We start from the raw sequence: 12597 nt of genomic DNA on the forward strand, positions 1-12597 counted from the left end.
AAAGAATGGATAAAAATACTGTTGCATGAACAGCGGGATATATTTAATTCCCAGCATCTTAATCCTGGAGTGTGGTTTCCAGCATTTCTTTCTCACTAACAGCCCTGGGAATGAATCAAATCCCTGCTGTGTCATTTTTTGGTCCCCTTTTCCCTCCCCCGTGCAATGCAGATGGCTCTCCGCTAGTGGTCGCTCCAGGCATGGTTTATCTGCACAGATCCAAACCTTCCTTTCGCAAAATCAGAAGCGCTGGAGGACGCGCGATGATGGAATTTCATCAGGGATATGTCGGTACCCGCTAACATATATTATATGTGTTTGTGAAAATATAAAGTTAGGGAAATATTCTGCCTGCCTATTTCTCCCGGTGCAGAACGGGCAGTGAAGTTTCTCTTCTACTGACATTTTGAAGTGGGCTGTTCCTTGCTCTGTCAAGTAGACTAAAATTTACACTCATAATGACCCCGAGTAAAAAGCTGCTCATTTTAAGTTCAGCTTTTAAAAGTGGAAATAAAGTGCTGTTAAACACATATTTAAGACTCCATGAGTGTCAGTTAGTACTTCTGAAAACTCAGGCACAAGCAGAGAATGCAGTGATGGGTCTCTCATGTTTTTGCAGTTACTGAAAACATCAGGAAAGACCCAAGACTGATTTTATGCTTTCTCTGCAGCCGTGCTGATGGCTTTGATGAGATGATCAATTCTTCCTCTTGAGTAACTCTGTCCACCACGTTTCTTGCCCTATCTTTCCATTAAGAGGTGCCAGTGTGATCATTCGTCTTCAGCTCGAAAACACTGCCTTGATTTTTCTCCCTCGGTGCTAAATTTTGAATGGTCAGGCTGTCTGCATTTGAATAACGCAGCCTGGTTTGTTTTTCAAGCACGGGTGGGTGTAATTCTGCATCTCCTCCTCCCCGCACCCTCCTTCCTCTCCCACTCTCTCGACGAACTGGCAGAAGTTGGGGCTCCCCGCTCGCTCCTCCCGCGCGTTGTGGGGCTGGAGGCAGCTCTGACCCCTCCCTGGGAGGGAGCTGGGCAGAGGCAGCCGAGTGCCTGCGGCCGCGCCTGACCAGGGACCTCGTCCCACCGAACCCCAGAAGGTCCCAGCAGCCGGGAGCTCGCCGGCCGGCTCCGCCGAACCCCTGCGGGCTCTCCCCTGCCCACCTCACCCCACGGCGGGAGCGAGATGGTGGCCACCTGCCTGCACCTCGCCGGATTCGTCTGCAGTTTCATCGGGTGGATCGGGGTGGTTGTGGCAACGGCCACCAACGACTGGGTGGTGACTTGCGGCTACACCATTACCACCTGCAGGAAGATGGATGAGCTGGGATCCAAGGGGCTGTGGGCAGACTGCGTGATGGCGACGGGTCTCTATCACTGCAAGCCCCTCGTGGACATCCTCATACTGCCAGGTACGTGTGCCCCGTCCTCCCCCCCCCCCGTCCCACCCGGCGAGGAGGGAAGCCGGGCTCCGAGCCGGGCAGGTCCTGCTCGGGATGAATGGATGGAGAAGCTCCTTCAACTTCATCAGTGCAGGAGATGCTCACACTCTAAAGAATGAGAACGCGAGCTCTTAACGTGGTTCTCATTAAATTATACCTGGTTTTATCATACCCAGGGACCGTGTTATCTGCGGCTATTAAAGTCCATTTAATGTTTAATCATTGCTCTTAGTAAACGCTTACAGTTCCTTTTACATCCTGTATCTAGAGGGCATTGCAAAACATATATAGTATATTCAGGTATAATGGAATACTTTGAGCTATAACAGAATATCTTGAGTTTTGCTTTGAAATGATGATGAACTATTACAATTGTTAAGGTTCCATTCCTTAAAATGATTTTGAGTATAACGAATGTTTCAGCATCTATTATTAATGCTGCTATGGCTTTTAATCTTTTGGAGGATCATCATTAATCTTGATGGTCTTGCGCTTCCCACATGTTGTAAGGCAAGACAGAACTTTTACACAGAAAGAAAAAAAAAAAAAAAAAAGTAACTATATTTAACTCGTCTTGATATTTTCTGATTCGATAGTAATTTTCACCTAGTTTACTGCAAAACAAAAATTAAGCAAGGTGTTTCATCAGTATTAATACATCTTTTGAGTTAATTAAACCTGCCAAAGTCTTGTGTGGTCTTGTCCCTGTAAGTTTAGTTAATGATCTTACCTGTTTCAATCACTGCTAACTCTGCAGCGCTTCTTTGTTCTGCTGCATTTTAGATTGAACCTTCTCTAGCACGTCAGAGATGTCTCTTCCAAAACCGGCAGGGTATGAATAACCATTCCTTGTACTTTTCTTTCATGTTTTCTTATTTATTTGTTTAAACTACTCTGAAAATAATTTCACAAGAGTTTAAAAAAATTATTTCTGCATTTCTCTGTTACAGAGTCTAGTCTGTATCACATAGTGCTTAGCTATATTGAATATCTCAGACTAGCTCCTATTCTCCCTTTCTCTGTGTGTGTATACTTTTATTTTAGTCAATTTACCTTCCTTATTGCTACTATTGTTCAATATGATCAGGCACAGAAGACATAGAAAAGGTTTACCATGAAGAAATATTATTGAATGAAATTTAATAAATAGACCTTTCAGCAGCAGAAAGCAATGCTTCTCTCCAGCAGAAACAAATCACACAACAAGATTCTTCTGCTTGTAACCTATTTGATACCCACAGCTCTCCATGAGAGGGAAATTTATTCTAGTGTGCCCGATAGCTGAAATGTATTTAGAGTCTTTCAGTGTCTGAGTCAAGTTTTTAAAATGAATATGTTTGTATTCTGGTTTAATTTGGATTGATTGCACAGAAACCACACTGGGCACTGCCATCTCCTTTGTTTAGGGTCTCATTTTTTGCCCTAAACTCCTCAGGTAACTTTTTTTGTTAAGTTTTCTGTTGAAAAATCAAGCAAATATACACAGTATGTACACAATATACAATAATATACACAGAGTCTTCATTCCCAGGAACAGTAAAATCCTCATTCCTGGTGTTTTACCTGTATGTCAGGGGGACTTGTTTGTGGGCCTTGTTGTGGATATTGTTTGAGGCATCATAAAGCTCCATGTCTGCATGTGGCAGCTTTATTTTATTAACAGGAGGGGAAAGAGAACCAGCATACTCGCTCTGCTGAGACTGTCCCGAGAGCTGGTGGGGAGGCTCACCAGGCACTGGAGCAAATCTGACACTTGCTCTTTTTCTTTTGCATGCAAGTAATGACCTGTTTTTATGTATTTACATATAAATTTTATATAATATATAGAAATTTCATGCATTACATATAAATTTTATACAGTAGATTTAATGTTATATATTAAAATATATAAGAATAAGTTATATATACTTAAAATGTATATACTAATATTAAAAATGGATACATTATTATACATAGACTCTCACAGAGTGTTGGAAATGTCGTGGCCCTGCCCAGCACGCCCACAGTCCCCGGCCCCTGTTCTTCCCCACTGCCTTGTGTCAGGTTGCTGCTGCACAGGGGCAGGCAGGAGCGGGGGGGTAGCTGATGAAGGGCCGGGGAATCCCGTGATGTCCGTAGGGACCCGGAGGAATAACGTGGCCCTTGGCTGTGGCAACCCAAGCAGCTCTGCAGAGTGAAGCCATTTCTTCTCCCTAAGGAGGAGCTGTGCCAGTGGTCAGCTCGAGCCTCGGGTCTCCTCTGCAACCCCGCTACCCGGCTGGGCTCCGGGGGTGCAGCGCTGGGACGTGGCTGGGGTTGGTGGGCGTCCCTCCTCCCAGGTCAACAGTCCTCAGCAACCTGGGGCAGCCGGTGGTAGTATCTCATGGACCTGCACGTTTCAGTAATGGGTCTTCAACTGTTCAGCCCTCCTCTGGATGACTGTGGACCTCCTCTGTTCACAGCAAGCCGCTCTTTAAGACTTTAAATTCTTGTTATTTAATCAAGGCTGTCCTTATGAAGATATAAGGAAACACCTTCCTAGCTGTTTCTCTTATTTTCCCTGCCCTTCTCTCCCAGCCCCATGACTTCTCAGTGTCTTGCTGCGAAGAGCTCATGTTTTCCAGGTGGTGCTGCTTGTTCACTGGAAAATTTTGAGCTTGCACATCCCGTGTTCGTGCACTAACCACTGTGCTGCGATCTCACTGCCTTACTCATTTACACAAAGGATTCAGCCTGTCTCCTGTACTCAATGCAAGCGTTGGGAGCTAATCAAACAGGAGCCTTTGTCCACAGGTCTCCTTCCCTTGTGCCAAATAATTAAAATCCTCTTTCCTTGCCTTGTCAACAGGGTATGTCCAAGCATGTCGAGCACTGATGATCGCTGCCTCCGTCCTGGGTCTTCCCGCTATCTTTTTGCTGATAACAGTCTTGCCCTGCATCCGGATGGGCCATGAGCCTGGAGCTGCCAAGTACCGGCGGTCCCAGCTGGGAGGGATCCTCATCATCCTCCTGGGTAAGGCGCCCGCCGCACGTGGAGAGCCGGAGGTCTTCCTCTGCTCCAGGATGACACGATGCAAACTGGTTGAACATGTTCACCTGAAAGGATGGTTGTCCAGGCTGGGCTGACCCTGAAGCTCTCCAGCATCCCTACAGTCTGTGGGGTGAACAAAAGGCATGAACAGGAGTGGGAGGACAAAGACAAGAGGCAGGGCAAAGAGGGGGAGGCTGCGAAACCCTCCTGTGCATTGTCTTGTGGAATCCTTGGGCACGGCCACTGCCCGTGTTTGTGGGAGGGTGATAGTGGTTTTGCCAGTTCACGGTGGAAGCGATCCCATTTTTGGAAAAGGGTCTAAATTTTCAAGCTGCTTACAGGGGAATGGCTAGCCTCCAAATTTTCCCTGGACTTGGCAGATGCAGACAGGTCAAAGTAAGCTTTTGAGAAGGGAAGCCCGTGGATGAGGGGGTGCTGGTCCTGAGGGGACAGTAGAGAAGGGAGCAAGGAGGTGGCATGAACCTGGGAAGAGGGCTGGCATGTCCCCTGTGCCTCCCAACCCCCTCTGGTCAGCCTTGCCCTTGGCTTCCAAGTTTCCCTGGGAATTTCTTCCCGTCCTCAGTGCCTGTGAAGGAGATTGTTTTGAGCAGCGCAGACTGTGGAGCTCATTGTCCCCAATGCAACACCTGCATGTTCTTGAAGCCTCGTCATCCCAGCAACAGGCTGCGGTGCCTTGTTTTTACCCGTCTGTGCAGCAGAGGAGGAGGGGTGAGGGAAAGTGGCCTCTTTGTGTGGCTCTGCTGGTCGCTGGCGGCCAGCGCTGACATCATGCCTGTCTTCTTTCTTCTTCTTCTTCTCCTTATTTTTTTTTTTCAAGTGGGCACTGGATATAGCTGCATGCTCACGGGGGCTGTCCTCTGGATGCTCCTTCCTTGCAGGCAGTCCCTCCTCCAGTGCCTTGGTGAGGAGCAGTTAGTAGGAGTTGGTATATCCAAAATCTAAGGGACTTGAGGCCAAGGGGCCCTTTCAATGCCTGCGAGGTTTAAGGGCATGTTGCCACAGCTAGAAGTCCTAAAATCAGCTTTATAGAGCCTGTTTAGAACATCCTGATCATGAACAGCAACATTAGAGAGCTGTTGGAATGCGGCCTTCATCCCTGTCCTGAAACCTTGTGTCACACATTTGGGCTTGGAAAAGTGAAAGAAAAAGTGGTTTTTTTTTCTGCCTGTGAATGAAATTTTGGTACTGGAGGAGACTGCTCTGCTGGATTTCCCCTGCCGAGGATGGGGGAGGCCCAGTAGAACTGCACTTTGTGGCAAACAAACGCAAGTTTTTGGTTCTAGTCCAGGAGGACCGTGCTGTAGATCAGCCCCGTTCTCGTGACTGCGGGCGTGGAGGCGAGAGTATTGCCCTTAAATCTGCTTCGCCAGAGGGCAACAGGATTTCAGGACCAGCACATGTGGCAGACAAATTGCAGTGGCAGTGTTGGGTAACACCACGTTAGAACAAGTGTAGTCCCGTACTGGGCAGCACTGCAGCAGGGTGCGGGGGTCTCGTGTGCCACTCTCCTGTCCGGGTCTTGCTGCAGTGTAAAACCAGGGAGGAGAATAAATGTAAGTGGGTGGAGGAGAGGAGTTGCGATGTTCCATAAGCCAGGCTCCCCTCAGCCTCAGAACATGATTTTCCCCCTAAGTAGATCCTGTGAAGAAAGGAAATGTGTATTTACAGACACATTGGCAGATGTCTCTTTGGGTCAGATTTGGACTTCTTACTGATTTTTACCCCTGTGAGTTTTGAAGTGGTTTGCTTATGTTGGTGGCGTCCTGAATGATCTGGGCTGGGAACAGCAGCCTGGTGACAATGTTTTAGTCACAATTACAATAATGCTATTTTTGTCGGATCACAAGTGAAGAATAAATAAGCTCTTTTTTTTTTTTAAAAAAAAAAAAAAAAAGCAAAAAACAACAAGCCACATTTATTTCTACAAAACCCAAATTTTTCCAGGCTGATCAGCAAGACAGTCCCTTTGGAAGGAAAATAAAGTACAGAGCTTGGGACTTTGACATTATTTAAGCTGATTAATGATCTATTATTTGCAAACTGAGGTGTTAACATTCCAGAGCATTTAATAAGCCTGATTCAGGCCTCAAAAGACATAATACTGACTTAAAAATCATTATATTCTAGAGGTAATATGTGCTGGACTGTTATTTACTCTCTGGCCACTGAACTCTCATTTGTGGTTTTCGCCAACCACACCGGCTCCAGCCTTTTCCTCTAAGTGGAGACCAACTCCCAGAGCTCTGGTTAAAAGAAAACAAACCCCAAAACACTCACAGAGCAGAAATAGAGAGTGGAGATACGATCAGGGGAGCTGGCCCCGTGGCAAACTTCACTTATTGCTCGGGGAAGGGATGGCAGTTTATCACTGAAATTTATTAAAAAGGAAAACACAGTGTGGAGCCAAAAAAAAAAAAAAAAAACAAACCCCAAAACCAGTTGAAAATTTGCCAGGAAAACAATGGGCTCAGATATTCCATTGATTTTTCTGTCCACTGATAATAGCAGGCTGCAGAGTGCAACCTGTGTGCAGACCCTCCTATCCTGCCTGCTGATGTATTTATGTCTTTGCTTGATCTTATCTGTCAGAGAGAATTGATTTATTGCTGAAAACAACCATCAGCAGAGGTTTGCTCTGAGCCAGTAGGAAAACATTTCATACACTCATGTTGATGGAAAAACCCTGGCCCATCCTGTGTTGTTGATACTAATTCGGGGGACCCCGTGCTGGTAACCAAGCAGGCATTTTCCTAATGGAGGTGAGGGACTCGAGACACTGGAAAACACAGATGAAAAATATGTTAGTTATTGGGAATTACTACAATTACTACTGCAAAATGACCATATTAGGTATTGTACACAAATTAAAGGGTATTCATAAGTTTTTCTGGACGCTGCATGAGATTTACTTGTAAAACCATAAGATATCAAGATAAAAAGATTGACTTAAACATAGAAAAAAAAAAATCATGGATATCTACTATTTCAACCAAATGCTTTGAAAGAGAAATTCGTGTGACTTTGAGTCAGTAACTCAGAATAATTAAGTTTGGCTATGAAAGAAAAGTATTATTTCTTCCACAGAAAGCCTTCAACTTACAGTTAAGGAATTTGGCAGGGACTCACTGTCCCTTGAGTTAGAGTAATTCTGCTCTATCTCCCCCACCTCCCCAAGTACCTTCTGTGCTTCTTGTCTATGTGTAGTTCCATCTGATTATATTGTGCTTGTAATGTGGAATATGCAGAATAATGCAGAATTAAGTTATGTCTGCAATGAGTTTCAGCTCAACAGATTGAGCTATTGTAAGCCCATAGTCCAAAAGGATTTAGAAATACTGGGAGCCGGGGATGTGTCCCTGTGGATTTACAGTGATCTGATGGAGTGAGGACAACCATACTATTACTGAGATGACTTTTGCAGCACAGCCTACTTGAGCTGCAAAAAGCAGTCAAGCTTTCTAGTATGTGTGTGCCCCAAAGCATGCCTGTTTCTCCAGCTAACGTATTTGGTCTAATAGGAAATATCCTTTCTGTTTGCAGACTTTCTTTTACTTTTCTGCTAGACTATGTTGACTACAGCAGCTCTACTATCTAAAGAGGTTCATATTTAGAGAGAGGCAAAGAATCTTTTGGCATCAACACAAAAGAGAAGGGGTAATAATTTCTAGTCAAAGAGTTCTTCTTTGTAGGCAGCTATTTTCGTACTTGAAACTTGCCCTAAAAGGCTTTTTTCCGATCCCTTTGGGTTTCTTGGCAAACCAACTTTTTTCCAGCCTTTCTCCGTGGTACAGCTAGACCAAAATTTGAGCTCACCAAGAAATATTGCAATCACAGACCATCCTTTTCACATCGTCTTGGAGGGTTTACAACCCAATCTAATCTGTGCACAGCAATGAAATCCAGTCCTGTCTCGGGGCGTTCCTCTTGCTGAGCAACGGGGTCGCTGGTGACTGACGGCAGCTGGTAGCCTCCGAAGACAGAGAGGTCAAGATAACCCATGCAAAGTCCTTGGCTTGTGCTTCAGAGCTTTCAAGTATTGTCAGCATTAAAATAAGGTGGTTTTACATGTAGTTGAGCCACACACACAAGAGATGCCATTGTGTTAGTGTCCCCGAGAGCTCTTCTCACCCCAGTGCAAGTGTTTTCTTTGGTCCTGTGTTGTGGGGGAGGGTCTGGATAGATAAGGCTCTTACAGTGTATGGACATAAATATGTATAAATATATATATATTTACTGCTGACAGAAAAAGAAAAGATGATTGTGCCTTTTCGGACAACAAAGAAGCTTTTTATCTGGGAGCCCATTAGAATGCTTTGTGGATTCCCAACTGATACATTTTTGTTTTAAAGCATTAGAGGCTCATGAGCTCTTTGCAGGACTGATCCACACGCAGGAGAAACGCTGTTCTCCCCTCCCTGTCTTCTTCAAAAATTCCTTCCAAAGCCGCAGGGCCCTTGCTTTGAGGAGGCCCAAAATTATTGCTGGCTTTATTAACATCCTTCAAATGTTCTTCTCTTTTCCATAAGAAAATATTTTCTCTCACAATAACTGCAGCTATTGGGGATGGGTTTTTTGCTATACTGGCCAGGAGCTATGGTTTGTTCTCCACTTTAACTAAACAATCTTATTTTTAATCTCACCCCCTTTTTTTCCCCTCTTGCAACCTTAACTTCTTGACACTGCCTCCAGATACCTTTTAACGCGGTCGGTGGAAATCTGTAAGGCTGCCACAGTCCTGTTATTGTTTTGCTCTGATTCTCTGATAGCCACAAGGATAGAGTCCTGCACAGCTTGTCCCAGAGGCAAGTAAATATTGACAGATTAATTCTTCTCAGATGTAGAGGCCATAAAGGAGTATTGTTTTAGGACCTGCTCCTGTGAGGTGATTAACACCATCAACTCCTGTTGCCCTCGGTGCCTGTGGGGACTTTGGAGGATGGAGGTAGGACCCTTAGTGAGGGTCGTGAGTGTGACCTTGTGTAGCACAAGGACAGTGAGGGGCCCGTGTTTCCTCCCTGCTTGGAGCCAACCGTGCGCGCGTGCTGCACGCTGAAAGCGCTGCGGTCCCTCGCCTGGCTGCCTGCAAAGTGCTGGGTTTGAACCGGCTTTAACTGTCCCGAGGGCTTCGGCTTCACACGTCACCTCCCTAGCAATCCTCGCAGCACCGCCGCCGCAGCCTTCCTGCTTTTCATGGAAAGAAGCTGTGGAATTTCAAGCAAAACGTTAAGTCCTCAGTCATTTTTTGACCCACTGTGAACTCTACTCTAGGTAAAATACCTGTTTTCCCTTCAGATGAAGTCCCATTTTTATCCCATTCTGTAGGTTTCTGGAGAGCCTTGCTGGGTTTGTCCGCATCACCTGATACAGAGAAATTTTCCATGGGGAAGTGGAACCTGCTTTCCAGAGTTGTGAGACACTTCCTTCACCATAAAAAACCCCAACAATAATGCTGTACTGCCGCTTATTTTGTCCCTGCACATTTTCTGCTTCTATTTTATAAACCCTACTCTGTCTTGCTAAGTGCTGGGATATTTTGTTAGTGTTTATGTGACCATTCAGTAGAGCAACTGCAGTGATGTTGATTGATGTGGGCTGAGTTCATGCAGAAATAGTGATTTAAACTGGTTGACTGGGGGCCGCTTATTTTACTGTCTCACTGATGCATGTGGCTTTCGTGGTCTTGCTTCACATCTAACCTATTCCTAATTCTGCAGCTCTCCAGCGCATCAATTTCAGGGGTTACTTTCATTCTTCCCCCTTAAAGGTACTTTTAGGGAACAAATCTGTTTCCTTTGTAAGAAATACAACAGTGTGGAGCAGCAGTTGGTTTTTCCTTCTTGTTTGTTGGTGCCTGAGAGAGATAGCTGTTCTCTCTTGATCTCTCTCCCCGTGAGGCTCCCACGCTGTCTCCTGCTCAGAGATCTATTGGACCGAGCCGCGATGCTGATGCTCCTGGGTCCCACCATGGGACTGCAAGGGAGGAGGGGTGGGCTTCCCTCTCTGTCCCCCGTCCTGCAGAGCCTCCTCTCCCCTTTGGCGTGCTTTGTGTCCCCGCGGCGGGGTTACGTGCTGGAGTCACCTTTCCTTTCCCTCTCTCCCCAGCCATGTGCGGCGTGGTTGCGACGATCTGGTTTCCCGTGTGCGCCCACCGCGAGACCACCATCATGAGCTTCGGCTACTCCCTGTACACGGGCTGGATCGGCTCTGCCCTCTGCCTCTTCGGCGGCTGCGTCATCGTCTGCTGCTCGGGGGATGCCCAGACGTTCGGTGAAAACCGCTTCTATTACGCCTCGGGATCCAGCTCCCCTACCCACGCGAAGAGCGCTCACGTGTGAGCGTCCTGGGGACATCCCACGGCTGCCGTCGGATGCTTTGGCTGGTGGGTTTGTGTGCCCTGGGTTTGCTTCTACTGACGCACACTGCCGTCAGGCTCCCAGGGGAAGATTTAGAAAAGCAGCGCAAATGTCTGGTAGTTTGAAGTGTTATTCTCCCCATCTGCTCCCCCCCTTCTCTAGAAAAGAAAGCTCCAGCCAGCCCTACCTCTTGGTCCTTCCCATTTTGTCCTGACCACCTGCCCCATCTTCTTGCGGCCAGGATGACTCGAATGGTTTGGGGTCGTCATGTGGGTTTTAGGGGTTTTATTTTATTTTCCAGCTCCCCTGATTATAGGAGAGTTTAAAGCAATAAAACGGAAATGACAGAGACATTTTCCCATTGTTAGAAGGACTCTGACAGCTTCTCCCACCATGTCACTGTTTGCTTTCCCCTGTTCAAGGTCACCACTTTGGCACGGTTTGGGCACGAGGGTAGGGAGGGAAGGCTGTACTCTCCAACCAGGCAAATGTTTCTCTTTTGGAACAAGAGTAGGGGATTTTTTTCTGCCTTTTTCTGTAAATACTTTTGTATGAGTTTGATCATTTTAGTAACAGTATTTCCCCCACCCCCCCAGTCATCAGTATGAAGGAAACAGAAACAAAAGGTCCTAATGACATGGTAGATAACAGTGACTTTTTATATATTTTTAAATGACTTTGGGGGCTCTAATCCCCGCACTCTGGTTTGGTTTGGTTTTTTTTTTTTGGTTAGTTGTTTTTATTTTTCTTTGTACAGATCAGTTACTAAAAATGTATTTTTACATTTTTTTAAACTCCTTGCTTTCTTCCTCTAAATTTGCATTTTGTCTTGCATCATTAAAGTAGCACATTTTAACGCGCAGTATAATGTACCTGTTACAATACAATTCTGGTGAATACTGATGATGCCTTTGTACTTTCAGTGAAATACTGTACAATAAATAACAGTACCTGCAACCACTGGCTTCTTTTTTTCCTTCCTTCCTGTGTGTTTCCATAGCTAGGTTTTCCACGACAGGGGTTTCCCAATGATTTTGAAGATTTTGTTTTCTATAGCAGTTTGGGATGAGAGATCCTGCTCAGCTGTGGAATTCCAGTGACCATTTTGGGTTGTGGTTTTGGTTTTTTTTTTGAATATTTAAAATATGAGCAATCTTCCTGCATATTACTGACTGCTGTCTTATCAATTCATTCTTTCAATGTTCCTGATAGCAGCTTGCACCAGTGGTACCAACTCGTGCTACTCTGCACATCGGGGAGACTTAGAAACCCACTGGGAAGGTGGAGATGTACCCCCGGCACTGCTTGGGCATGCTGAAGTTGAGAAGTCATGTTGCTGGAAGTGCTCTCTACTAACAGAAGGGTCTGATCTGGGGTCATCGCTCTGATTAAAACCATGTAAGATCAAGATCTAACTCTGTCCTTACCAGAGGCTGTAGCAATTTAATTACTTTGATACGAGATCCCATCTGTTCCCAGAGATGTTAACCCAGTTCAAATAATTTGTGTAAGCCAGGCTTCAGGAACAGGGAAAGAGGAATGGCCACTCTTCAGGTGTGGACGAGGGGGAGAGCGCAGGTGTCGCGCAGAGGAGGGGAGGACCAACCAAATTGCTTGGGGTTGGAGAAGAATTTGAAAACAAGGCTGCTAGCCAAACCTTGATGGATTGGGGACTGCGCTCTCCTCTTGGTCTGCTTCAGTTGGAGGATCCAAACTGGGCGACGCAGCCCCACGGGCAAGGGCGCTGCAGCTCCCACCCCTCGCCCCCCTC

General features: G+C 46.0%; 1 protein-coding gene across 1 annotated transcript; it reads left to right on the forward strand.

Annotated features, from left to right (window-relative positions):
• Positions 1-915: 915 nt before the first annotated feature.
• On the forward strand, positions 916-11783 carry CLDN11 (claudin 11). Its single transcript, XM_032986551.2, has 3 exons — positions 916-1412; positions 4270-4434; positions 10576-11783. Exons 1-3 carry the CDS (start codon positions 1187-1189, stop codon positions 10806-10808), a joined length of 624 nt encoding a protein of 207 aa, XP_032842442.1. The 5' UTR covers positions 916-1186; the 3' UTR covers positions 10809-11783.
• Positions 11784-12597: the final 814 nt, after the last annotated feature.

This window comes from Tyto alba, unplaced genomic scaffold, assembly GCF_018691265.1.
Source record: "Tyto alba isolate M040663 unplaced genomic scaffold, T.alba_DEE_v4.0 Super-Scaffold_10, whole genome shotgun sequence".
Lineage (NCBI taxonomy): Eukaryota > Metazoa > Chordata > Aves > Strigiformes > Tytonidae > Tyto > Tyto alba.

What these genes read in the sequence shown, in the direction of transcription:
- CLDN11 (XM_032986551.2), top strand. Translation starts at nt 1,187, where the DNA reads ATGGTGGCCACCTGCCTGCACCTCGCCGGATTCGTCTGCAGTTTCATC. An exon ending in GGACATCCTCATACTGCCAG is followed by an intron (nt 1,413 to 4,269) that starts GTACGTGTGCCC and finishes CCTTGTCAACAG; the next exon opens with GGTATGTCCAAGCATGTCGA. An exon ending in GATCCTCATCATCCTCCTGG is followed by an intron (nt 4,435 to 10,575) that starts GTAAGGCGCCCG and finishes CTCTCTCCCCAG; the next exon opens with CCATGTGCGGCGTGGTTGCG.